Genomic DNA, 27,805 nt, shown 5'->3' on the forward strand with positions numbered 1-27,805 from the left:
TGTTCTGTCTGCTAGGTTAGGCTCCAGCATCCAGTTCACCTGTAACGAGGGCTACGATTTACAAGGGTCCAAAAGCATCACCTGCAAGAGAGTGAGCGACATCATTGTTGCCTGGAGCGACCACAGACCAGTGTGCAGAGGTAAGAAGACTTTTTTTTTTTTCTTTACTGAGTTATGAGGACTAATGAGGAAACCCATGACATCACGTTCGTGCATCTCCCATTCTGTCCTTAGGTCTGTCCTCACTTGCTTGCTGCCTGCTGCCTTTTCCTTTTGGCTTGGTGCTCTTAGTGCAGTGTTTAGCTGCGGGCTTTCAGGTTGCAAGTCCCAGCTGCCCTATGGAAGATAATCTCTGGTTCCATTCAGAGGCAGCTTCCTACAACCCCTCTGTTGTTTAGCATCAGTTTGGTTCAATCTTTCCTTCCCTCTCAAAGTCAAATACGTTGTCACGCAGTCCTGGAACAGTTTGAGCCTTTGCTGAACATTGTATGTTCATATGCTGTTTTCAAAACCCTCACTCGGGCAGGGAGTGCAGCCAGGAGAGCAACCTCAGTGCTCTCAACCTGCTGGAAGACATCAGCTCTGTGCTGCTGGTTGGTCAGCACTGCACTGGGTGCATTTGTGCTCTTGGAAATGGGAGTTTGGTCTTGCCAGCTTCGTGTCAGTAGGATCTTAATAGTTTTCCAGTGGGCTTTCTTCTTTTCTGGGTAAGCATGTGACAGCCATAGATTCAAGTTTTCAATCTTTTCAGCTCACATCTGAGAAGGAAACCTTTACTCAATTCTCATGCAACTTGATAGCAGATTTTCAGGTTTTAAGAAAAACACTTGTTCCTGTGCATAATGGAATTAACCAAACTAATTCCATTAACCGTGGAGCCTCATTAGCTGCTAGCTCTGCAGCTGATGAAGTATATTTGTGTACTGTCTCCATACCTTTCAGCAGTGCTTTCTGCCCCTCCATAAATTTCTTCTTAAGGGTGAAGGAGGAGAGAGGAGACGAGGTGAAAGTCTGGAAGCCAGCATCATCATCTTGTGGCCTTGCCATGAGCCATCAGCAAATGGAGTTTTGTTTCAGCGAAATAACGAGAGCTGGTGTCCATTTTGCCCTTGGCCATTTTGTTTTCTTTCACTCTATCCTTCCTCTGTATATAAAGTGGCATGCATAATTGTGCTATTTGTAATGCTAATAATGAACAACTTGTAATATTTGAAATTAAATCCATCTAAAGCTCTTAAAATCACAAATTGGTATTTTTTTTTCCACTTCTTTTTTTCTTTAATTTCATCTGTGGAGGTTTTCAAGGCTTTGGAATCCCATCTAATTCTTGAAACAAGCGTAGAATAAATTGAATCAGTGTAAGAGGATATTTGGCATAAATATGTGACACTATAAAGGAAATTTATGGTGTCCTCTTGCAAGAGATAAGGAAGGATTTGCCTGCATTATTACGATTCTATGAATCAACTTAATTTTTTTTCTACCACTAACTTCTGGGTGTTTTTTTTTTTTCTTCTTTGTAAAAAGTTTTCCACTTTTTATTTCAGTTTTAAACCACTTTTTTTTCTGTTTCCATTTTGTTATTGGGTGATGAGTTTCTTTCAGCTTGCAGGGTGCCTGATCAGCCAGCTTCAAAGCACTGGGCTGTACCAACTTCTAATGCGTGGTAGTCGAGCATCTTGCCACCGTGTTGGAGGCATGTCTCAGCTTCCCCATCTGCAGCAGACTCCCTCTGGGTCCCAGGGAGCGGCTCTTAATCTTTCTGTGCTCCTGTTGCCCACTCTTACAATGGGAATAAGGGGGCTTAACTTCTTTCTGTAAGATAGGACAGGGTATGTGCAATGGCCTCCAGGGACTGGGTGACACGTGCAGAACGTGGATCTGCCGTGTGGTCAAACAATTCAACCAGGAGATCATTTTCCATGATTCGCTGTTGTTTTGGGCTGGGAAAGCCTGGCAGATGCCTTATTTGCAAATATGGCTCCTTTGAAACTTGAGAGATGAATTTTGAGAATCCATTACAACAGCGGATGCAGTTACAAAACTAAGATGCCGTTCTTCACATTTTCTGATTAAATATTACATCAAAGGAATACCACAAGCAAAAAATTCCCCCTTAAGCACTTTTCAGCTCTTACTTTACCTAAGATGTTTTTAAGATGTGAAGCTGAGTTGCCGTCGTCATTCTTTGAGCCAGCAGTTGTATCAGAATGAAGTCAGCCCTCACCTAATGAATATTTGATGTGCAGTATTTTCTTTAGGCTTGCAGTGAGGAAAGGAAATACGACTTTCCTGGAACATTAAAAAGGAACTGCATCTTCATGTAGTTGCTTTCATTGTTCTGGACGTGAAAACGTTTCTCTGAGGGCTTTAATATAGTAAGAAAATACTAAAGCAGTGTGAGAGCAAGGAGTGTGTTGGTCTGGTGGTCAGTCTGTTTGGTAGCCCCTTAAAACACCCCACTCATCCCTTCATCGCGGATAAATACTTTGGTGTTACGTGGAAGAAGATGGGAATTTTGGCTAGAGAACAACCCAGCAGCAATATTTAATTCTCCCTTCCCTTCCTACTGTCGTGCACCTCCACTTCTCTCTGAACAAAGAGCACGGCGTTCATCTCAAACCGAACAGATCTCCCTCACGCAGCCGCCTTGTGTTCTGTTTGCAGCACGGATGTGTGATACGTACCTCCGTGGTCCCAGCGGCGTGATAACTTCTCCCAACTACCCCGTCCAGTACGATAACAACGCCTACTGCGTGTGGGTCATCACTGCGCTCAACCCCGCCAAGGTAGGTCTCGGAGACGCCTCGTGTCTTCATTTATTGCCTGAGCTGAAGTAGTGTGGGGCCGTGCTTCTTGGCAGCACTGGGCTCTGATGTTTAGCCCTTCACGTTTCTGTTTCTGAAGTCGTACCTCGTCGCTCTCCACAGGCCTCTCACACACAGTCCCCAGCTGTCTTTACAGACTGTGACGCGTCACACCGTGTCAGTGCTGAGAAATCATTTTATTAAAGGACGTAATTAAAAGCGAAGGTAATTATTTTGAGTCGAAACCTCTTTGATATCTTGGCGAGGATGGTGGTGGAACACTGAACAGCTTAGCAGAGCATCTCCCTAAGCCAGCGCTCAACTGGGGCAGGAGCGCTGTGCCAGAAATTCTCATTTTTCACTTCTTTCTGGATGATAGCTGGCCCATAACCAGCAGGGATTTCAGCTCCCAGACAAGTATTTCTCCTTCACTGCTATTTATGCAGTATTTAAAGCTAATAAAAAAGTCCTTCCCATGTGTTTGCTCATGTTTGGAACACTGAGATCGGTGGTGATTTTTTCTTCCCTGTTGGTCAACATGTACAGTTTGGAAGGGTTCAAATTCACTGTCACTGATCAAGGCAAGGCCCAGCTGCCCTGGCCTTCCTAAGATGAAGTCCTTTCCATTTTCCACTGGCACAGGAGAACAAGGCTCAGAGCCTCTTATCACTTCTTCCCGCCTTGCAAACTCTGCCTGCTCCTCTCCTCTGGATCTGTATGGGAACATATGAACAAAAAGGGCTTTGTTGCTCAAAATACCCGAAGTATTCACCACTTCTGCTCTTTAAAGAAAACAGCTTTCATTCTTCTCCGTGCCTGGATTCCTCCAAACATAACCTTCATTAGTTCAGGAGCAAACCTTGCATTCCAAGGCACTGAGCTCATATGCTTATCCAGTCAATTATTTCTTGGTCCTTGCCTCTAGACAGCCTTGCATTTTGGCACTTGGCCTTATGCTGCTGATCCAAGGAAGTCATTTCACGAACATGTTAGTATCCCAGGATCTCATCGTTCACGAGGAGTGCTTCCAGTCTGTAGAAATGCTGGCAGCCATCCACGCTGCAGCCTGCTCTCTGCTGCTGATGGGATGGCACCTTGTGTGCCCACAGCAGGGCAGGGGGGCTGGGCTGCCCCATGGGCTGCTGAGTTCTGCTGCTTTCTCCCCACTGACCTCAGTTCAACCCTTTAATAAGTAAACATCATTGGTGGATTACAATTTTAATGAGGGGTATTCCTATGTTCCAGTTTCAGAATGAGTTTGTATTTAAAAAGGATGTCATTAGCTGGTTTGGCTGCTTAGGAGCCTAGTAATGACCCAAATTCTGGGAAGCTGGATTGTGAAATCAGGATATTGTTCCAGTACTCACTTATTAGGAGTGATTTACTGGTTAATTATACCCAGGAGGTTCTCCTTCATCAGGGTAATGTGCAAGTGGAGAGCAGACCACATGTAACTGCAGCCATTACGGTTCAAGTGTCAGCTGTGACACAGCCTGTGGCCTGCAGACCCTCAGATATATGTTGCCTGTGTGTGGACAGCCTATTGAATACATCAGCTCTCTAGGTTGTGATGTTTGTGTTATATCTCTTTCTTTTTGTGCATCTTTGTCTTTCAAATATCAGGAAAATCCCAATTTCTTGAATAAAATAATCCTGGTTGTAGGAAGAAATGGTACTGAGTTAGCCAGGATATACCCTGGCTTTCAGACAGGCTGACACTACAGCTTGGGAGGGAGAAGATGGCAATTAAACACCAAGAAATGATTATGGACTATTGTGACTGTTCTGTTGACCCTTTTTCACATTGCTTTAGGGTTGAGTTTTTGGAGTCTAATGTTGAGATCTGTTCATTTTCTGGCTTTTCTGCCAGCCTCGTGCCTAGCCCAGATGGTACCAGCAAACTTGCTCTGCTTCTTCAGCAGCACAACAGGACAAGCTTCTCCTTCTGGAAGCTTCCTGAGCACACTGTCTCATTTTTCAGAAACTCACTGTCTTTTTTAATTCCTACTTAGATTGTAAGTTTCTCCTCTTCCCCTGGTTAGATTCTTCTTGAGCTTTTAAAGCAGTATAATCATAAGCTGTTGGTAAGGAAGCAAAATCTGTCCCTTAGCTTTTGTACATCATAAAGTGAACTGACATTGTCAGAATCCATTCTTTTCAATACATAATAACTTTGAGCAGAGGTTCAGTAGCAAAAGACTGTAACTTCTGCCCCATGGGCTACTACAACATACACAGTAAAGAGGTGCAGCACAACTGAAATAAGAAGGATAGATTGATAAATCAGCAGCTTGTGTTAACTGTCTGTGAAAAGACTGCTGGTTTCCTTTTCTTTGAAGTGATAAATAGTTAATTAGCAACATCAGTCTATGAAGGGTTTCTGAGAGACTTTGTTTGTGGAGTGTTTCATCCTGCAAGCGTGATTTACAGGTAGGGAACATCTCTGTCTCTTTGAAGCGAAGGCTGAGAGAAATGCACTGATTGTCTTGGGAAAGGCACTGCTGTGCTTGCGCGTTCATTGCACAGTGCTTTGCATGCTCACATTACTTGGAGCTGTAGAAAACTGAAGCCTGACACCTCCCCTAGCACCTCTCCTCTGCATGGCAGTGGGAGCCCAGGCAAGGTGCAGGAGTAAGGCTGGAAACGGTGACATGGAATCCACTGCTATAAGAGTGTAGAGAATTCATCAAGGCTCCAGATACCAAAGCTGTGCAGAGGGGACTGTATCTCATGGGTGAATATACAAAATGCCGAGTCGATTCAGTGGCACAGACAGCTCCTTCCATCCAAACAGCAATCCCTGGTGCTGGCAGGGTGGGCTGCAAGGGCCACTCATAATGTTGCAAGGTGTGCACAGCCCCATGTAACACTGGGGGTTGCTGGGATCTGAGTTCTAATGCCTGATCAGTCTCTGCTAATCCTGCCTCCCAAGTCAACTGGTGCTGGTTCTGGACCGTACCTGGGCACGTAGAACTCTTACTTTAAGGCCCACATTAGAAACATGTTGCTAAATTGGTGAGTTTACCTCCCTGACTCATGTTGCTTTTGTGCAAAGGGGATGATATCATCGTTGCACGTTCCCCAGTATGGGTGAGGGAGGAGTTGAAGATGAATTAATTAAAATGCCTGTAAAATACTTCGAAGATTAAAGCATTATGGGCCAGAGCTGAAGCCTGCTGAAGTCAGTGGTAATCTTTTCATTGACTTGAGTGGTCTTTGGATCGGGTCCTGTTATATGAAGCTTTTAATATGAGCGATGGGAAAACCACCGAGCTGAATTTAGAACTCATTTGCAAGTCATCTGTTCTATATTTGGAAAAGAACTGTGAGCCAGATTCACTGAGCTACATAATCCCCTCGAAGTTTGCTCAGAAACCCACATAAACAGTATTAAGGGCATAGTGCTCTTCAGCTGACAACTTGGAATTATTTCCTATACAGAGGATGACATAGAAAAGCTATTTGGGGGAGTATTGAGGGCTTATAGATTTTTTTATCCCCCTTGGTCTTTGGTGCCGTGGGAATTAATTTCAACCACCCTGGAAAAATAAATCACTCGGGAACTGAGAAATGCATATGATAATTGGTGCATTTGCATCAAAACTATTTCTGAACCTTCTTGACATAACAAATGTCACTGGTTGATATTTCTCCTGGGGTTGCTCTCACCTGGAGCCCAGCTCGCCAAATAAAGCTCTGTCCAAGCTCCTGTGTCATCAGTGGAGAGAGATGGGCCCCTCCAGGGGATGATTCATCGCGATGAGGATGGATGCTGGAGACGGGGAGAACGGGGGGAGAATGAGTAATGTGAGCTTGTAAAGCATTTGAATATAACTGCAAGAGGTGCGGTGCTCCATGGAGAGAGTGATTGTGGGGTTTTTTTTCCTATGGATGTGACTGCATTTCAAATCACGTTGCGGCATGTGAAGCCTGAGAATCAGGTGTCATGTTGAAGCCTGTTTTCTCAATTTTGCTAATTGCTTCCTGTCACTTCAGTAGCTTAAAATTGAGGTTTTGTGTCATCCATGTGTTTGTATGTGCTGGTAGGTCTCCTGTTGTTTAATGAATCATTAAATAATTTTCAGCCTATAGCCCAAATAGAAAATAGGAATATGGATAAATAAGTATTATATTCAGCATCCTGCTCCCGAGCCACGAGGTTAGTCTTCAATATACTGGAATGTAATTAGTTATTTAATTAGGGTCAGACTCCCTAGAATGCAGTTTACTTGAGCGAGTGGTTTAACTAATGATGTGTGCTGTTTTACAGCGCCGTGTTCTCCATATTAATTACATTATTCCATCATTACATGGTTTAACAATAATCTGCACGCGTTAATATTTTGATACTACTGACTGAAATGAATGGTTCCAAACTTCTGCAAAGTACCACAAAGGCTCCTGTTCCCAGATCCTGCTACTTTTAGCTAATACGCTTCAGTCAAATACCAGACCTGCTTTCTTTAAAATGCATTTAAAACACGGTAATTGCATTTATATGTAGAGCATGGTAGCACCTGACAGTTCAATTTGAACTCTGCACGCACCCATTACTTTTTAAGAACCCTGAAGCTGTTCGGCATCTGATAAATTAATTTAAGTGCTTGAAATGGAGAAGCTTGCAACGGGAAAACGTCGTCATCTTCCTAGAGTGTATCTGCAGGCCTGGGAGACAACGCAGGGGCGTGCTGGTGTTTAGCACAGCCTGGGGAATGGTTCCTTTGGGGTCTGACCGGGGTGGAGCTGTGCTTGCAGCTGCAGGCACCGTGTGTGCAGCGTGCTCTAGCTCCTTGTTCCTGCTTTGGTAACTCCACGTGTTAGACACCGAGAGGTGGTGTGAAGCTAAATCTGGTCCTGGCAGCTGCTAAGAGTGGAGAAGTGTAATTCATTTACAGGCACGCGTGCAAAGGGGTGAGTGCATCCAAGTCTCTGTGCAGTCCTGGATCTGTGCGCTTAAAAAGCTTTCAGAGACAGCTCCCGCTAATGGCAGTTGGTGTTGTCCACAGATGTAAATTGTAAAGCAATTCTGTAAATTAAGCTCTCTGCCTTTTCTCTTTGTTCACCTTCTCCGAGGCCGAATTTAAGGCGTTTGTCCCCCGGCTCAAAACGTAATTTTCAGTTATTTGCAAATAAAAGGTTTCAGGAGTAGCTGAGAGACTCAGAACGCAAAGCTCTTGACTTGGTGGGACCTCTGCTCCCAGATGGGGCATGAAGGCTCCGTGAATCCATGCGGTGCCTGTCAGCGGGGTGGAAGGCTGGGGCAGAGCTGGGGAGGGATGCACACAGCTGTGGGCAGGCAGTGCATGGCAGCCACAACCTGATGCATGGATGGTGCAGACAGAGCAGAGCAAACACTTCTGTTTTTCTACTGTGGGAATGAGGGAGTCATCTAGAAAATCTAATGGGTAGCTTCAGGAAGAGCAGCACTGTGTGCTGAAAGAAGGGCCACAGGGCTCTAAAAAGTGAGGTCACTACAGGTGATGTCCTGAAGATAGTAATGACCTTATAAAGTGCTCCTCCGTGGAGCAGCAGAATGAACGAGGCGGGAGGAGCTGCCGTGGCTGTTGATCCATGTTAACACGCTGCATCTTTGCCAGGTTATCAAACTCACCTTTGAAGAATTTGAACTAGAAAGAGGATATGACACTCTGACAGTTGGTGATGGAGGACAAGTGGGAGACCAGAAATCTGTGCTTTACGTGTAAGTACCATGTCCTTAGCATGGCTGGGTTCTGCCTGGGGAGGTTTAGCAGATGTGTTTGGATGAAGGAGCCCCGTCTGCTTGCTGTTCCTCGCTGAATATTTTATAAGCTGGTTTTCATTTTTGGTGGAGCTGACTGTTCTTGGTGTTTTCTTCTCTCATCACATTCTCTTAGGCTTCAGCTGACAGAAAGACTTTTACCTCTTCGCTTCTTTTCTCTTGAATTCCCTTTGTCAGGGCCCCGTAGAGAGAAGCTGAGGCTGTCCAGGGAGCTGGGGAAACAAGATTAAAATTTGGATACAAAAGGAAATGCAAATCAAGCAGAAGCTGAAAAGTTTGGACCTCTCTCCTGTGCTGCCTTTCTCAAGCAGTCGTTGTTAACAGTGCAGAGTGGCTGTGAATCCTGTACCTTCGAGTCACAGCCTGAGCATTTTGCACCCAGCGTGCAACTGTATGAACGGTGACACAGGCTGAGAGTGGAGTTGTGTGGCACAGCCATGCAGTGTGAGCTAACTGAAAGCAGAGCAAATCATGAAGTGTGCATAGGACAGTGCTAATGCAGCCAAGTCTCGACCCGTTCTGAAAGCGTGGCATCTTGTCGTGTCCTTGTGCTGCTGCCATTGAGTTAAGATGTAAGCCAGGGCTATTTGTCAAAGCCTTCAATGTCTTGAGGGCACCTGCAAGGCCAGGTGCTATGGCAGGAGCAGGGAAAAGTCACTGGGACTTTGAGGAGGAGCATTGGAATTGGCAATGGGGGTTTGCAACCAGGGCCACTGGCAGCCAGCACTGGGCTTTAGCCTGAAGGACTCCCTGCTTCTCTACCCAATAGAAACATGCAACAGAAAACCACTCTCCAAAAGCTGCTCTAGCAAAGCTGTTGTGCTCTTTCCAAGCGTATTTTTTACTGTGTTTTTTAATTCCTCCTCTGTGCTTGTTTTTCCCCATGAACCTGCATCCACCCTGTTTTCACTCACTTAATGTCTGCTTGTCTTTCCCAAGTCTCCATTTCTCCGAGTTCCATTTTGCTGCGCTTTTCAGGACCTGAGCAGCAGTGAGGCTTCAGTCACAAACTCTAACCTGCGATGTATATAAATGTAAAGTCTGATTATTGCAAAAGTGTTTGTAATTAAAGTGTCACAGAACATTTCACAGCTGATTGGCCCAAATGTGCAAATTACAGCCGAGGGAATCGTTTGTGAGAATTTGCTGAAATGATTTCTCGCTCCCTCCCCTTTCTGTTTGCCTGAGGCCTATGAACGTTTCCCCAGATTTTGTTCTGATCATTCCACGTATTCCATGTTATCATTCCATTTATTCTCATGTATTCCATGTATTTAATTGTTCCATGTATTCTCACTGTGTATTAGGGACTCAGTGCCGTGCTAATGCAAACACAGAGTCCCCGTGACTGGCTGCACGTGGTGCGTGGTATCTTCTCCCACTGCCCGGCAACGCTTTCCATTAAATTGCTGATGCTAATCCTAAAAAGGAAATTTATTCATTTTTCTCTTTAATCTGGGAGAAAAGAGTTGAAAATTTAATGAAATGTGAAAGAGAAGCGAGGGCCGCAGAAATATTCCATTAGTAATGAATGTGGGTGAAAGTCCACGGACAACGTTTGTCAGCGTGTGCTGTGCCCTGAACCTGGGGCCGGCTGAATTAAACACCAGGTGTGTCCGCTGATACACGCTGCAGCTTTTTTGGAGGAGCCCACATGCAGAAAGCCCGCTCTGTCAAAGATGAGAGTGCCAATTTTCTTCCTACTCGTCATTCATTCGCTGCTGTTCAAGAGGAACTCGGTCCTGCAGACTTGCAAACCAAGTAATGCATGTGAGCCGACTTCCATAGCAGCAGACGTTATCCCAAACTGAGGTATAAAGGACCATTTGTTTTCAGTCTCACTCTCGTGCCTGTAAAACGCATCTCAGAGAACATAACAGATTGTTAGGCTGAGCTTTCTGACTCGCAGTGAGGATTTTATTCCCCAAAGTAACAAGCACCCAGATCAATCATCCAGCTTGTTAAAGTGGAAGGGGAAGGCATGCAAAAACTGTTTAAAAAAACCCTTTTCTGGAGGTTTTTCTCTTGGTGTGTTCCTTGTTCCTGTCTGTCTGCTGCTTAAATAACTTGAGAAGAATCAAGGATAGCACTTTTTCATCTTTTCCAGTCCACATCAAAATCTCTGGATGAAAAACACTAATTAAAAAAGGTTAATTCTTCATTTACCAGCACCCTGGGATCAATAACATTTCTGCTGGAGGTCCGAGGAGTAAGCAAGTGAAGCTGGGGCAGAGCTGGGAGGGCTTTGGGCAGGGAGGTGGATGCAGTTGCAGGGGGAAGCACGCTCCAGATTGCATGGCCAGAGTTTCAGAGGCGACCAGTGTCAGGTGTTACAGTAATTCCTAGTGCTTATGTGAGCTGTAAGAAAATCCTTGGGATGGGGAGGAGATGCATTTGTGTGGCATCACTGGTCCCGAATCTGCCATTAGGTACCTGAGTGGCTGCGGGAAAGAACCTGGCACTCAGCAGGCAGCCTGTTTTGGAGTGTCAAGCAGGTAAAATAAGGAGCACAACCCTTCAAGCAGTCGTTCTGCTTCACTCTGAGCAAACTGTAACTGGCAGATCAGCCGCACTGTCTCCAATTACCCAGGAAAGTGAGAATTGCCATAATTGTGCCTGGAGGTTGCAAGTTACATTTATTCACAGGATGTTATCAACACACAGCTGCTGGGTTCGTTCCCCTGCAGCACTGGGCTGCAGTAATTCTGCTTTGAGAGCTTGGGGTTCTGTTTTATCACGGCTTTCAGGTGCTGCTATCGTACTCGAGAACGATGCCAGGCAGAGGCCGCATCCATACATATGTATGTGTTTAGATTTAAGCAAACACTACAGAAAAAAAAACACCCATCCACTCCCAGCAGTTACGCTCACGGTGACTTACAAATTTATCACAGACGATACCTTAGCAGAAATAGCATAATAGCATTAAACACTGCCACTAGGACAGACAACAGAACGCTCGTGTTCCTGGAGTAATGATCCCTTCCCACGCACCAGGACTCTGCTTTCTGAAGCGGGGGGAGGGGCAGGAGCTGTGCTCAGCGCAGGCATCTGTGTGTGTCAGTGCCTGCACGGGTGCTGTGTGGGTGGGGGATCAGGCTCTAAAGCTGTGCTGAACCACAGCGAGGTGATGAATCCCGAAGGCTGAGTGAGCCAAACGTGCCTCATTAAGACGGATGTAGTGGTGACATTTTTCTTCATCTCTTCGCTCTCCGAGCAGTTTCCTGGCAAGGGTGGGTGCTGCCCTGATCATCCCATGCTGCTGGGATTACTCGCCTTTTTCCAGGGGCTCCCAGGACATGGAGCAGATTTGAGGCTCATGCTTTGTCTTGCAGAGCTTTGCTGAGGTCCTGGTGGAGACCTCTCTGCTGGGAAACAGGCACAGCAGAGAGCGTGCGAGAATAAATTTGGGAATACCAGCAAATTTCTCTAAAAGAAGCTAAGAGGAGTCAGTCACCACTGTGGTTTGTGGGAATTTTCTCCGCTTTTGTTTTGCTTCAGTGGGAAAGGAAATGATGGCTATTGATGCTGGAAAAAATATATTGTAATGATGGTACTAAATAGTAATTACTACAGTGGTGGTGATAATAACTTGCAGGCCCTCAACTGTGCTAAAAGACTCATTGCTGTAAGCAGAGTGCAGGGACACACTGAGAGCCTCATCTGTCTTGAAAATCTCTCAGGATTTGGGACGGCGTTCTGTTGTGGGGTTGCTCTTATTGTGGTGGCATGGTTCTGGTTATATCCTGCTCCTACAGAGCTGTAAGTGGCCTGTATTTTGGTGCAAGAACTGAAGTTTCAGAATGCATACAGACCGTTGACATGTTTTTATTTATTTCGTACAGCTTGACAGGCACCACGGTCCCCGACCTCATTGTCAGCACACACCACCAGATGTGGCTCCTCTTCCAGACAGACAGTGTCAGTAACCTGCTGGGATTCAAAGCAACGTACGAAGGTAACTCGGGTGTCTCTCGCAATTTATCTGTTTCTAAAAAGATCAGAGATGAGATGGGCGTAGCTGCTTGTGAGAAAGGAGCTCCTCAAAATACTTAAGCTCATCAGAATTTTCCTTAAAATTGAAGCTTTGCTCCACTAAGAGCAGCTTCTGTGATTTCATTTCCATGAGAGCAGGCTGGGTGGTTAATGTTTCATTGCCCTCTCATCTGCTTTGCTGGAAAAGAGTTGGTGAGCTTCAGCTGAGTGATGACATCTGCAAAAGACTGTGCAAGGACGTGAGCTCGAGTTATCAGTGGTTCCAGTAGATCAGCAGTATGAACTACTAATCTGGAGTATTACAAATGAAAGAAGTAATTCTGGGACTTTTACAAAGAAACTCTTCAAATGAATTAAGATGGGAACACTGAACTCTGCCATAAACTTCTATCATTACCGTTACAGGTATCTGCAAAGTTAGAGAAGGTGATGGAAAAGTGCTCCTTAATTCTAACTGACGTAAGGGACCGGGGATTCCAGCTGAAGCTTTTCCTGAATCCCTGTTCAGAGATGCTAATCTGTTTTACAGAAATCCCCATCGTTTGTGGCCTCGCACTGTGTGAGCACGATGCCTCGTTAGCTGCTTCTGCAAGCAGAGGTCCAAAGAACATACTCTCCTCTTCTGCCTGGTGGCCTCACACCTGCAGAGGGGAAGCTCGTTGCCATGATGCAGCCTCCAGCACAGGAACACTTGTGTCTCCTTTCTGGTTTTGTTGTTGTCTTGAATCTTTTTTCAAAGCATTTTCAGTTTTGTCCCAAGCCTGGTGTTACCAGGGATGACTTACTCACTCAGCTCTGATACCTAAAACTGAGCATACAAAACTTGATCTGGACGTGAGGGCTGATTGTGAGAGGTAGCAGCAGCTGATATCAGCATTAAGGTTGAAATCAAACTGTTTCTCTCAAGAGCCCTCAGTGCACATTAGTATTCATTCATATTTAAAATGTTTCCCTCGAACTTACGGTGTTTCAGGGAAGTGTCATGTTGTGCTGGGCCAGGAGCTGACCCTTGTAGTGCTGCTGATTGATGCTAAGTTAGGAGCCTGAAGGGACTTGACCTACTAGAAAACCTGGTCAGACCCAGTGCTAGCATGTGCAGCAGGCTGAGCAGTGCCTTGGAGGGGGACTGGGTCACAGTGCTCCAGTATTTACAGGATTGCAAGACCAGGTCAGCAGAAAGTCATTAGAGACATGGATAAAAGACAATGGAAATGAAAGAAAAAAGGCAAATCCAGCCTGATTGTCCAGGAAGCACCGTGATGGTGCTATCTCAGTCTCGGGATGGTACCAGCCTGAAAGCATGCTGTTTGCAGTCACTGTGATGTCTGTCTCCTGCCACATTTGACTGATTTTCGGCAGCCTGGCTGAGCACGCTGCTGCACCTCCACCCGCCAGCTGTGGAGGGGTGAAGGCACTCTCCAGCTTTGCCCTCAGATCTGATCTCATTTGGGATTCTCATCCAGTGGGCAACGTGGGCACATTCTTCTAGTCACTTAGCACAGAGCGTAGAGATGTAGGGTCTTGGTTTATGCTCTTCTTCTTCTTCTGTGAGCTATGGATCTGTAAGGAAGTTGACTTTTCCCTACTGTGTCTTGCTGAGATGTTATGGGTGGCTTCATCTACCACAAGGTATTAGGAGCTGAGGTTGCTCGCTGCCTGTTCTTCAAATCCTTTCTCCTTTCTTGGGCATCTTTGCAGTTATTGTATAGCAGATTCATGAACTTGCAAAATGGATTTCTGCATGAGCAATAATACAGTAGTGTGCCTGGCACTGTCCTGAGGTTAAGCTGACCTCAAATCAGCCAGCTCCATAAAATTCTTTTCGTTTTTGCAAATACTTTGAGTTGCAAAGCAAGATTCATTTAAGTAAGAGGCAATTAGCACTTGCCGAATGCATTATGAAATCATACCTAACTTACTAACAAGTTTCAGTACCTGTTTTATAGGCACACTTCTTCCTAACCGCGAGAGGAAAATTACAGCTAATAGAGCAATATAAAGTCAGGACCAAAATCTGCCTCCTAGAAAAGCAGAGCATTGCTTACAGAGTACATTTAAATAGCCATGCATCCTACGACGTGTACGTTTTAGTGTCCCTTTTAGGAATAATGCAGTCATAAAGCCTGTTGCTAGTGCTGAAATGGTCACACCTAGGAGACGTATTGGTGCATGGATTTAAGAACCTGCTGGAAGGGCTGTGCTCAGGAGGGTGATGTGCCATGGAATTTGGAATGTAGAGTTCCTGGGGAGGGAGAACCTACCTGGGAATTTTGCTTCATTTATGGGTAAAGAGCACAGGAAGAGTATACAAACCATAAGATGCCTGGGTTCTGTTTCTTCCAAATCTGCACTGCAAGATTGGATTCTTTTGGAACACATGTTCAGCTGGTGCAAATCGGTGTGACAGCATTGATTTTCAATTAAGCTGTGTCAGTCTTTACCAGCTGAGGATCTGGCTCATTAATGTTCATGAAGATTACTTCTAAATCTCCTATGTCTCAACCGCAGCCATGCTTATCCTTTTAAACAGACATTCTCTCATAATAGTGAACAATGTTTTTGGACTTCCAGCGCTTGTCAGCAGAAATCTGTCCTAAGCTCCACTTTGCTGCAGAATTCTTTTCTTTCTCATAACTTTAGCAAGCTGATTGATGCTGCAATTTAGTGCTTGACTTGTGAGCGAGCTCGCAGCCTCCTGGGGTCCCAGGTCTTCTCCCTTTAATCTAAGACAGCTTCAGAGAACACCTTCCCCATGGGGCAGGCTGGTGCTTCCGCAGCCATTGTCACAGTTCTCTGGGAGCTCCCAGGCCAGCCCCTCTTGCTGCTTTCTTTAAGTCATTCCTCCAGGCAGTGTGATCTAAACTTCTGGAGAAATGTAGGGTTCATTGGACAGGGTTCAGGCTCCCGTATTGATACGGTACTTTTGAAAATCTCAAGCGTTATCCTTTTGTAATTATTTCCCCCATTGGTGGACTTGAAGGTGTGTGCGGGGAGCAGAGTGTTTGTTACTGCTGAGCTTGAGGTTCTTACGGGCAATAGTGTGCAATGAAATCAGCAATCCAGAATTCTCTGGTAAGAAAAATATTAAAACGTGAAAAAGCAGGAAAAAGCAGATTTTAATGTAGTCACATATTTAAATTATTTTATTTATTTTTAACGTAGGGTAACAATAATTTCGGATTAGAACTACATTTACAGACCCTCAAAAGCACGAATACGGTTTGGATTTCAGTTGGAATTGGGTCAGCCTGGGTAGAGCTGACTAAGGTCTACGTCCTGAACCACCAGCGCGCTGCAGGCAGGGGATGATTAAACAATATTCATTGTTGCTGGGATGCTGACGAAGTATTTGGCTCCGGAGAGCTCTGCTGTGCAGCTCAGATGGAGCGCCGTGCTGCTAAGAGGCTTAGGAGCCGCAGTCTGAAGATTTCCTCTCCTGACCTTTCTGGTTTTCATCACATCGGTGCTGCCCGAGGCGCTGGGTCGGTGAGCTTGCTGGGTTGCCGTGTTTGTTTGCACATTAGATGTAAATACAGAACGCTGTGTAGATGCCAGCAGACGAGCTGCTTATAAAGGTGTTCATACACATATGTCCTTTCCTCTGTCCTCACGCACTGGGTTGCACCTTGCTGCTGGGTGGCTGCAGGTGTTGACACCGGTGTGTATCTGTTAGGTTCTGCGTGGCCTCACGCCTCGCAATGGGCTCGTGGTGAAGTCAGGCAGCGGTGCTGGTTTCCATTCAATATATTGACTGACACCATAAAACACGGCTGAGCCGGCCGGCGTGAGGGCTTTTAGCTGACGGTGTGTCAGCCTGAGCTGCTCCCTGGGTCACGTTCCTTGGGCTTGAGTTTCACCTCAGTTCAGTGGGATGGATCTGACACTGCGCCACGGGGCTGTAACGAGCCTGGAGGGTCCATCTCTACATCTGCCCTTCAACAGTGGCTTGGATGGGAGGGACGTGGCAGAAATGTAGAAGGAAGAAAGGAGCTTTCCTTCTCGCTTTATCCTCTCCTTCTCATCTCGTCTCCTCATTAGAGCCTTTTTTCCTCATGGCTGGAATCATCTCAAAGAGCTACACAAGAGAAACTCCCTGCTCCTGGCTCATTAAAGACAGGTTCCTAACACTATTAGCTTTCATTAGTTTAAGCAAAGTTAATATAGGTGCAAAACTGTGTGTATAAGACTAAGTATACTCTTAAGGGTTTTTCAGACCAGAGCTAATATTTGTGTCATTTCCTCAGGTATGTCTTCTAAGTGCTCACAAATCCCACATTTTATGGGTATATTTTTGCTAGTGCTGCGCTCGCTGCGGCTCCGAGGTGGCTCCATTTCCCGCAGAGCTGAGTCGGGAAGGAGCAGAGATGCTGTGCCACCCCAGGAAAGCAGCGGGCGAGGTGTGGGAGAGCTGGGAAATCCCTGCTGGAGCATTTTCTGCTGGAAACGACTGCTTTGTCAAAAACGTGTCCGCGCCATATAATATTTGACGGGGGATGCTGAAAGATTCATTTCGACTTGTTTCATTTAAATAGTGTCAAAACACTTGGTTTGGATGTTCTTGTTTGGTTTTGACTTTTATCATTCTAATGGGGAAGCGATTGTACTTCAGCATTCTTCGGGTGAAACATTTCAATCTCACCGAAGTAACGTGTTGTGATATTTCTGAATCACTCGTTTTTGGAATTTCAGCTCTGCCAAATATGTCATGAATTTTATGATGCTTGAAAAGAAGCGTAGGAACCAGGGGATTTGCTCAGGACAGAGGTGCCATTTTCAGACCTCTGTGATGTAACGAGCTGGGCTGGCTCTGTTTGCATGCTGCTGGCAGTGAGATCATGTGCGCGGTGGAAGATGTGAGCTCTGATTCTTCGTCTCTCTGCCATTCTTACGTCGGCGGTTTTGCTCTCTGTAGATGCTCAGATGGGTTCACGTGGTGTGGCAGAACAGCACTGGGGGAGCCCATTCAATCAACACCACTACAGCACCTCTGTTACCTTTGTTCTTTCTCAGTAGAGGGTCAAAAGGGAGTTGTTTTCTTTCCCTGCTTGGCATCCTGATTTTACGAAGGCGCTGAATGTGCTGGGCATTTGTAGCTCCACTTGTTGCCCTCTGCGGTAGCTGGAGCTGCGTAGCACAGCACATCTGCAAGCAGCCCCTTGCTGCAGCTCCTATGGCTGCTGCCCTCCAGGGAAGGAGTTTGGGTCTGGAATGGCCCCTCACCCTTGGGAACATGGTGGCAGAGCTCTGCTGGCTTTATGGGACGGGGCTCTGTGCAGCCAGGTGCACGGGGATGGGGCACCCCCAGGCGCAGCAGCACGGTGCTGCCAGCGGAGCCAGGAGGGGAAGGTGCCTGCAGGTGCCCGCTGCCTTCCAGGGCTGCGAGGTGTGAGAAGGAGTGACAGGACAAAAATTCATTTCTAAGGGCTGCTGAATTCTGGCAGAAAAAGTTATCGTCTTCCTGCGTCTGTGTCAGGTCACAGTGATGCATGTTGAAAATACGCATTCCACCCCTTAATCCTGTTACTGTTTCTTGACTTTCGAAGCTCGGTTTTCTTCCCATGATTTACACTTTCTCCTGCTTTTTTTTTTTTTTTTTTTTTTGTAGAGTAGTGTACAGTTCAGTGCTCCTTTACCATCTGAGCTGCTGTATCTTTTGTCCCTCATGTGCAAGTACAAACCTCCAGCATTCGGATTTTCAGAGCCCGCAGGAGGATGCACAAATCCCAGCAAACTGTTTTCAGAGACGGGCGAAAAAGGAAACCTACTTCACGCCAACTTTCCTATTAATATTAATTTATGCTAAATTATTTTGGGGATGCTTCATTACCTGGCAGTGACTTCTAGTTCAGGATGCATCCAGCGGTAGCAGAAGCTAGGTGCCTCGTCGTGACTTCTATTCATAATACACCTGTATCTAAGTTGCCTCAAGTCAGCATAATAATGAGGTCGTTGTTGTTATTCAAACCAAATTGGAATATTAGATGGAGTCATGCAAATCTCGGATTATGCGATTTTCTTCTGTACAGAAAATGTCATAAAAGAAGTTTCCAATTTGGTGTAAGAAATTGAAAACGGGGAGAGAAGACGGCGAGGCTGATCACAGATGATGGGGATAAAAACTAGGGAAGGCTGCAAGGCGAGATGAATGTGAAGCAGATGAATAATGCTGAGCAGTGAGAGGGCTGCGAGGGAATGAGGAGCTGTGGGTGTTGGTGATACGGAGCAGGGGACCCTTTTGAAATGAAATCGCATGGAGCAGCCGATAACAGCGAATTGTGCCCATGACTTACACGGAGTCAAACTACACGCAGGGAGGGATGAGCGCTGTGCACGCGGGAAGGCGTCAGCTGTCAGCCTCGGGACCACACGCAGAAATGGAGCTGGGGGGTGGAGGGGGGAAGAGAGCAAACAGCAATATCACAGCACTCCATGCCCTCGTGCTCATTGCCCAGGGCTGCAGGGCCTGCCCGCGGTACGTCTGGTTTAACACAGGTCCTGGAAGCTGGGCACAGCTGGGTCTGCTTGGCTGTGGCTGTGTTCATGAGGGGCCTCGCGATGGCCGTGCCGAGCACACACGGGCGGACACGCAGCACCGCTCGGGGTCCCAGCCATCCCCTCACTGCCTCTGTTGTCCTTTCTTTCAGAGATCGACCAGGGGAGCTGCGGGGATCCCGGCGTTCCGGCCTACGGCAGACGAGAAGGGTCCACGTTTCGCCACGGGGACAGTTTGAAGTTTGAGTGCCAGCCCGCCTTTGAGCTGAAGGGCCAGAAAACAATTACCTGCCAAAAGAGTAGCCAGTGGTCTGCTCAGAAACCTGTCTGTGTTTGTAAGTCAGTGAGGAGGCGGCTCCGAAATGCTTTCCCCGTGTGGTGAGGCGGTGATGGCAGCGCTGTGCCGGGCTGGCGGAGCTGCAGGCCGCGCGTGGCCCGGCGTTCCCAGCAGGGCAGGGAGGAGTGGGGGGCAGCCCCCACGTGCAGACAAGGCCCCGTGCGGCCGCTGCCCTCCCAGCACGTGCAGATTCGTTCTGGAGAGAAAGCAGCACTTGGTGTAGCCCAGATGGGGCGTCAGCAACGAAATTTAAAATCGATGGAATTCAATCCTATTGTTGGCCGTTTAATTTTCTTTCATTATCTGACAATAGTCAGGCTCCCTGCTGCTGGACCTCAATTTTTAATTTGTTGCATGAGTTCTCAGCAGAAGTAGGATATTATGCTCTCAGTAGCGACTAAGGGTAAAATTTCCAGATATAAATGGGTGTTACGTGCACAGTCCCCTTGGGTTTTAATGGTCTCGCATCCTTTGAAGATACTGTGGGCAGCCTGTGTTACTGTAGTGACTGAATGAAGTGTTCATTCACAGCAGTGCTTTATTTGAGCATTACCAAAACTCACAAAAATATCGGTATTTTCTGTGACTCATGACAAGCAAACTCTTCTTTTTGTCTCATCTCTGCTTAGGTGGCTCTGCTAAATTGTGTGTCTTTGAACAAATGCTGTGCTCTCATGGAGTGAGACTGAATCTAACAAAAAAAAAATAGGGAACGAAAATTCAGTTGAGCAACAGACAAGAGGACAGGAGTGTGGGGAGAAGAAGGACAGAGAGAGAGCAGAAACCTGAATTTTTAGGCGTATGTTCACAATGCGTAGAAATACACCAGTGTTAGACACTGCAGTAAAAAATGCTCATTTGTGGTGTGGCAGAATGTGATCCATGGCAGTGCTATCATACAGCCAATGGGGGATGGAACCCTGTGTCTGCAGAGCTGGATCTGGGTTCTTTGGGAGCTGCAGGGGCTCACATCCCTGTGCTGGGTGTTTGTGGGGGAACGCGGGCATCAGTTTTCAAGTGAGCGCCTTTCTTTGCAAACTGTGCTTCGACCTCTGAGCATTGGTGCATGTCTGCCTGGGGAAGGGAAGCAATTACTGTTGGAGCTTCTACTTTTCCAGATACCTACTTGGTATTCTCGATAAGCAGAGCAGCTAGAGATGCTGATGAAGAAAATGGAGTTTTCCCTGGGTGTCTTTGAAGTGGGAGTTGTCAGGCCATTGCTGTGCTGTGCTTCAGAAGATTTTACTGCTTTCCCAGATGATGAATTCATAAAAGCAGCTGGTAGTTTGGCTGAGGTTCTTGCTGATAGTTTGTGGTGAGACTAAACCTGCTGTTCGAACCAGGGCTGAGGTGATGTTCTCATAGTAGCAGTAGAACAGACTTCCCAGCAAAGTAGGATTGTATTGTTTTTGTAGGTAGATACTGAAGAGAGGGCATCAAATCAAGCTCCAGTTGCCAACTGTCAGCAGTGTAGTGAAGACATGCATTTTTTAGTTAAGAAGCAGCCATTATATTCTGTTCTCTGTGACCCTCAGAATATTGGATATTCATGAATCAACATGGCAACATGCAGGTCATGGGAAAAGTATTCCATTGCCTTCTTACACCTTTGCTCCCTTGCCTTCGAGTTTACTTATTCTAGGTAGTGTCATACTGGTGTTCATGAGTGAGAAGAGGTGGCATGACAAAATGTGTATCCTGGCATGAAATCTGGAGTGGAATCGGTGACAACTCTCTGTAAATGTTGGGAGACCATTAAGTGTACTGGGTATCAGGCAGGAAAAGAAGGTAACCTGATTTATGTGCTGCTGGCTGGAATATGCAAACAATTCAATGCTTCTGATACTGCCTGCGAACGCATGACAAATGCAGAAGATTAAACAGCATGCCATGGTGCATCCTGCTGTCCTGAGCAAGTGATTTATGAGCAGACAGAATTTATTGTGGAGAGCTCATTTCCTGGGGCTTTGATGACAAAGCAGCACAAACCATTTAAGTAATGCGTTGGCTTATTGTGACGAATTCTTAATTTGTGACTCTGTGCCTTCACGATAACAGCACCTCCATCTTCATCCTCCTTGTTGTCATCGCATCCCTTAACTGTTCAGGGCGAGTGTGTAGGTCACTGGAAGAACCTTGCAAGACTCCTTGATGCATGTCCTTTCTAAACCCTTACTAAGCAAGGTGTCCATGGTCCTGCTGTGTGGGTTTAGACTGGTGAACTGAGATGCTCAAAACAACTGCACTGGGGCCTGGGAACCTCTGGCATCCCAGCTGTAGCACATCATCCACCCGCAGGTGCACTCTGGATGTGGGCTCTGCTGCCTGCACTGCGGCTGTCTGGGTCAGTGCTGTGTGCATACTGAGGACCTCTCTCTTTTTCTGTCTTTGTCTTTCTCTCTTCCTCTTCTTTCTCTCTTTCTCTCTTTCTCTCTTTCTCTCTCTTTCTCTCTTTCTCTTCTTTCTCTCTTTCTCTTCTTTCTCTCTTTCTCTCTTTCTCTCTTTCTCTCTGTTCTGCCACGTGTTGTAGTGCTCAAATCAGGTCTGTAGTTACTGCATTTCCAGAATGACAGAACTGTGCTATCTATCGGGTGCTAAGGCAGTCCTCATAACCCAGGGTAACCCAACTCATTGCTTTCTCACTGTGCCACATTCGGTTTTCTTGAAGTCGTGAGGGGCAGCAAAATGGGCGTAGGGGGTGTCATGTGGATAAATGTTGCCTGAGGGAAATGGTTGTGCTGCTCAGATGAACTTCCTGCTCTGATGGTAGGATCTTGCAAGGGATGTGATATTCAAGCTGAAGTTTTCAGTTACCTGTGGCTGAGGAGATCATAATGTTAACAAATGGTGAACCAGGCCATAATTACAGCTATTGGGGAAGCTGGTGAGTTGTTCAGATGTTGTAAGAGTGATGATAGAAGTCCGTGCAGATGAAGCCAGGAGCAGGGCATTTCGGTGGCAGCGTAGCTTCCAAATAGTGGCTGGAATTGCTGTTTGAACATCCTCGTGTATAGCAGGGAAAACTCATTTTCTGAATGTTATGTGAAATGTTGCAGTGGAAAGCACCGCTACAAAACATTTTATGTGACCAAAATCTGTTTCCTTGCTAAGGAGAGGAAGAGCTGACATCTCCGTTGCTCTCCATCTTTCTGCAGCAGTTGAGGCAGCCAAGGAAGGAGGTTCTGAGCTGTCCCTCTCTGGACCCATTAAGTGTCCTAAAGTTCTGTAAAACACGGAGAAAGAAAACGGTGCAGATTATGATGGTGGTGCGTTGAGTAAACCTGGGGTGAAGGTTTTTGTGGTGAACCAAGGGGTGCGTGGTTGGTGTTGCTTGACTGGGACTCCATGAAGGCTGGGGATAAATGAGGGCATGCACGTGTGTCCGTGTGTGTGTGTAAGTTTAAGTGAGTGGGGGCATACCTTGGGCTGTGCTGTTTTGGGCTGTTCTGGTGTCCTCCAGAGGCTCTCTGTCCGTTGTTCTGTAGCTCACGATCCCGTCCTTCACACAGATGTGCAGCACCAACGCAGCCATCTCCAGAGGCGCTGGGATCTGTGCATGTTTCCAGGCTTTCTAATCATCTGATGTTCTTCAGTAGCAGTACAGAATCTGTCTCCTTAGCAGTGATGACTTTTTGTCGATCCTCTATTGGTGTGTTGTACCTGCTGCATGCCCTCGGCTCCTCCCTTTGCACGCAGTTCAGGTTGTGGTTTCCAGCAGAGGAGCAAACCTTTGGTGCGCGCTGTCTGCCCCAGGCGTGGGGTTTTGTCTCCGGAAATGCAAAGTGCCATCGATGCTTTCCCAGCAATGTACTGAACAGAGCCATGTAAATCTGTATCACTTGACAAGGATTTCATTTAGCTCTAAATTAAATTGTCAGTTGGTCATCATTTTCTTTCTTTCTTTTTCTCCTGTATTCTTTTCCTGCCCACTCTTCACAGTAACCTACGGTGCCATCTCCGTACGGAGGGTAATTTGGAGAGCAGCGTGTCTGAGGTTAGCAGTGCTAAAAGCATAGTTTGCCTTTTAAAAATAACAGATTTTAACACTGAGAGGAGTTAACCCTTGGAGCAGTGCGGTGATGGGTTCCCCATCCCTGAGCGCTGAGCTGAGATAGGATAATCCTTTCTGGATGCCTGCGGGAAGGAGGAATTGCTTCATAGGCTGCATTAAGGGGGTGGGTGGATAAGATGACCAGGGCGATTCTTTGATTTGAAATTCTAGAAAATTTTCTGTTGAAGGAATTGAGACTTTTTCCTTCCAAACGGAGGTGTCGTAGGCTTCTGAACTGTAGTGCAGGTTCCCGTTCTTGCAGTGAAACCCGATGCCGTGTGCGTTCTTCGTATTTTGGTCTTATTCTTAATTCTTCTTTTTGCAGTGCTGCTGCAGCAGTGTACGCTGGCTCACGATGTGCCTCCCCCTCCTGCTGTAAGCAGGTTTTATTTCTCTGGCCGACACTGGGCTTCTTTATCAGCTGGGTGATGCAGTTGCTTGTAGTGGATTTTAGAAGTGCGGGGATCATTTTTACTTCCATCTGTTCTGCCATGGTTTCTTTGGTTTGCTTTTGTTTTTCTAATTGATGCTTTTGTGAAGGACCCCGATACAGTGATCCTGAAGTGATGGCGGAGGGATGCTCCTGTTGCCTCTGCCAGACAAGCTGGGAGAGGAGCTGGTGGGTCACCTCAGCCTCCCGTGACGTGTCCGCTCTCATTTCAGCGAAGCATTGCCCACTCTCTGGGTTTGTGCAGCTCAGAACCCGCCAGGGAAGGGTCCTGCTGCCCACTGAGGTGGTTCGCGGCGTTGCACAGATGTGCACCCTTCAGGGCCCGTTAACGCCTTCTGCTCGCCATTGACCTGAGCGGGGTTCAAAGCAGCAAATCTGCTGAGATGCTCCTTATCTAAAGCCGTTCCCCTGAGCCACCGAGACCCATTCTTTCTCCAGCAGTAGGTGAAGCAAATTAAATGAAAGCGGGATTACCGTGATCTGTGTATACATGAGGGATTTGTAGCTTTTGTTAAGAACCCTGTTTCACGTTTGCAGCCATGTAAGACCATTCTGTTCTTAAAATTAAGCAGGTCACATTCCCTCAAAGTCCTGCTTCTGCATTGCAGGCCCAGTTTATCAAAGCACTGAGATTTAAATTCTTGCCTAAGTGGACATACATGTTTTAAGTGCTGTGCCGGACAGAAATGCACTTTAAGCACCTTCATTACAGTGAGTGGTATTCTCGTTGTCTCCCACTCTCCCCAGCCATGTTTTTGGTGTAGCCTATGTGAGAATTTTCTTTTTCCCCTCTCTGTGACCTTATGAGGCTCTTCTCAGGGTGTTCCTGCTTCTGCTCTTCCTGGAGAGTTGTGTCAGAGAAGCTGCATGTTTTCTGGCAGGACAGCGATCAGTTCAGCTGTTCTGTTTCCACTGGCAAGCCAAGCTCCACCTGGGTCAAACCAGAGCCTGCCTTCTTCCTTGGCCACTGGGATCTGATAGCGGCTGAAGAGCCAGAAGCACTAGCATCCTGCTGTGTCTGCCGCTCCGTGCGTTCTCTTGGTGCCTGGCTGGGACATGGGGAGCTTTCTTTCCCCAAACACCTGTGCAGCCAGCCTGTTTCAGCAGGGATGCTGCAGCGCTGTGGCCAGAAGCTCTGAGCTGAGGCTGCTGCGTTTCTGTGCTTTCAGCCTGAAAGCTGGGCTGCTGACTGCTGGGCTGCTGACTGCTGGGCTGCTGATGCTCCAGCAGCACAGCGGGCTCTCCCAGCTGCAGCAGGATGCTCGCAGTACAGCAGCCTGCATGTGGCAGGGCCCGGCCCCAGCTGCACTCTCAGCTCTCATCAGGAGGATGCACTTCACTGGGCCGTCTCCGTGCTTGTTGTTTTACTGATTGAGCCAGTGGAGCTGTTACCCTGATAGGGTTTCATGCTGGTGCAAATGAGCTGTCCTGTGCCAAGGCATCTGTCCATATTCCTGACTGCAGTTCTCAGCGTGATGTATTGTCTTTCTTCACATGAGTCTGAGTCTGAAATTATACTTATTGATTTTTAGCAGCGTGGAGGTCATCTTTATCTCCTTCTCCTTTTTCTATACCCAGAAAACAGGAGTGGGATGTGCGTTATGTTGCTGCTTTTTATTTAGTCTGCAGAGAAGTTTCCTCCTGACTGTCGGATTTGATATTAATATTTTATGTGTGGGGTTGCTGTTTGAGAAAGCTGCAGTGGGATATTTCCAGTTTGCAGGTGGAGTCAGTGTATGCATCAGTAAGGCTCTTGGTGTTGCTCCCCACACAGCTCACCCTGCCTGCAGCCCTGCACCGTGCTCCGTCTCAGCCGTGCAGCCACCACCCCTGCTGCAGCTGCACGCATGCAGAGCCCTTCCTTGTCTTGCAGCAGCCGCCCTTCAGGCACTCTGTGTGCAGGGATGTAGGGTTTGTGGAGGCAGACCCACGTCCTGCCCTGCTGTGGAAGCAGCACACAGTCTGCAGGAGACAAACGTGCTGCAGCAGTTGTCAGGCGGCTCCTGGTGCTGCAGCAGGGGAAGGATGCTAAGCTACAAAGGAGCAGAAAAGGAAAGGTGTGTAACAGGACCACTGCCAGCACTCCTGATGCTAGGCTGCTTTGGGGATTTTGCCAAAAAGTGACGATTAAACCTCAGCACGGTGCAGATCTGAACCACAGTGAGGGGGAGATTCCCTCTGAAAGGTTCAGGGGAATGAGAAGGATCTCACCTGCAGCAGATGGCTGCAGACACCCTGGCAGCCAAGCGGCCCGGCGCTGCTCAGCATCTCCCAGTAAGCTGAAGAGCTTTTGTTGTTCCCAGTAACCCGGTCACCGCTCCTGTCTTGAGTGGGTAGAAACGACACCTGCTTTGGCATTGTAACTCCCTGCCACGTTTACAGAGGCTTCTATGCGGTCTATTTTAAGTGCACTGATGATATTTTTCACAAGTTCTGGCGCCCAGAGCCTGCCCATTTCTCTTGCTTTTCAGTATACCTGCTCTCCTGCCCCTGGCCAGCTCGCTGGCGGTGACAGCTCCTCCATCAGAGCGAGCTGGGGAGCTTGTTGCTCTGCAATACAGAAATGTTCTGGTTTATATTTGCTCCAGACTCTATTCCCTCGCCACCCACTGGCCCTGCTGGTGCCTCAGGGTTGAAGAAGGAAAATGCATTGTGATGCAGATGTGTTTACTGAAGGAGTAGCTACAGAAAAAGGAAAATGCAAAAAGGAAAGCACTTTTCTTCACAGCTGGACCCAGTGCCCTGAGCTTCCAGCCCTGTTAGCTACTGGGGACGTGTGCTTCCCGACGTGAGCCGTCAGTTATTAACCAGGCTCCTGCTGAGGTCCTGTTTTCCGAGTCCATCATCAAGTTATGCCTCAAGGAGGGAGCTACTTAAAAAGAAACACAAAGCAGAAAGTATGTTACTGTCTTCAGGCTCTGTCCCAAGTGGTCGGAGACTGTGGGAATGATATCCAAAAGCTGAGAGAGAAGTTGGGATTTTTGTACTGTTTCCATGGAGACTGAACTGGTTACAGCGATTCCCTGCTTCGTTTTCAGCTCCTGAACCTGGTGCCTTTCCCCCTTCCATCTGCTGCAGGTGTGTGCTCTCCCCAGCATCAGCCCTGGGTTCTCATGGCAGGATGAGCAGCGTCTGGGCCATCAGCTTCTGAAGGCAGAGAGAAACAAGTTGTGCTTAGAGTGACCAGACAGTGTGGAAATAGCTCCAGGCTGAAAGCACAGAAACAAGCAGCTGTGCTGGAGAATAATTGCCAGATAGGCTCTGTTCTGAGCATTGCTCGTGGGACCGTGGGGCAGAGCCCTCCGGGCACGGCCGTGCATCCCTTGGCTTTCCAGAGCAAGAAACAACGGCCTGTTTCTTCACTTTCTTGCTGCTGTGAAGGAAGGCAGAATACTGATAGCTGGCGATGATTTGAATAAACATCTTACGCTCATCCATTAATGATGTGGCTCTCATTGGCTTTCTCAGGCAGTCCGCTGTTTGAGTTCTGCTGTGATTTATTCTGCTGTATTTAATAAAAGCATTTTTCTAATTGCTTTTGCCTTACTTCCTCAGTAATAATAATTGATAAAGGTCACTATAAATTCGAACCTATGCTGTGCACATAATGAAATGTGCTCTCATAACATTTAAGAATAACCATAATAAATATTAATTTAAATCTCTTCGCTCGAGGCCTCGGAGGCGCAGGTGTTCCTCGCTCGGCGCTGCTGACGGGCGGCACGCTGACCTCTGTCTGTCTGTCAGGGCCCCACTGCTCGCTCCTCGGGGGCACGTTGCTCCTGACAGTCACAGAGCAGCATGAGGCAGGTAACGCTCCGCTGTCTTCCTCCCTTCCTGGCTGCTGCCGTCTTCGTTCTGGTGCCATTTCTCAGTGTCCTTGACACGCTGTTCAACGGCTGCAAAGCGC

General features: G+C 47.1%; 1 protein-coding gene across 7 annotated transcripts in view; it reads left to right on the forward strand.

Moving 5' to 3' along the window:
- CSMD2 (CUB and Sushi multiple domains 2) overlaps positions 1-27,805 on the forward strand; it is a 276,129-nt gene that overhangs the window by 136,903 nt on the left and 111,421 nt on the right. For all 7 annotated transcript variants that reach the window (XR_002432467.1, XR_002432468.1, XR_002432469.1 and 4 more), the window contains exons 10-14: positions 16-140; positions 2,668-2,789; positions 8,405-8,508; positions 12,414-12,526; positions 19,209-19,391. Coding sequence is in view for 3 of the 7 variants with exons in the window: in XM_021375375.1 (XP_021231050.1) it covers positions 16-140; positions 2,668-2,789; positions 8,405-8,508; positions 12,414-12,526; positions 19,209-19,391 (647 nt within the window). In the remaining 4 variants the exon portion in view is untranslated. The remainder of the gene's footprint in view (positions 1-15; positions 141-2,667; positions 2,790-8,404; positions 8,509-12,413; positions 12,527-19,208; positions 19,392-27,805) is intronic.

This window comes from Numida meleagris, chromosome 22 (assembly GCF_002078875.1).
Source record: "Numida meleagris isolate 19003 breed g44 Domestic line chromosome 22, NumMel1.0, whole genome shotgun sequence".
In the NCBI taxonomy this organism is placed as follows: Eukaryota; Metazoa; Chordata; class Aves; order Galliformes; family Numididae; genus Numida; species Numida meleagris.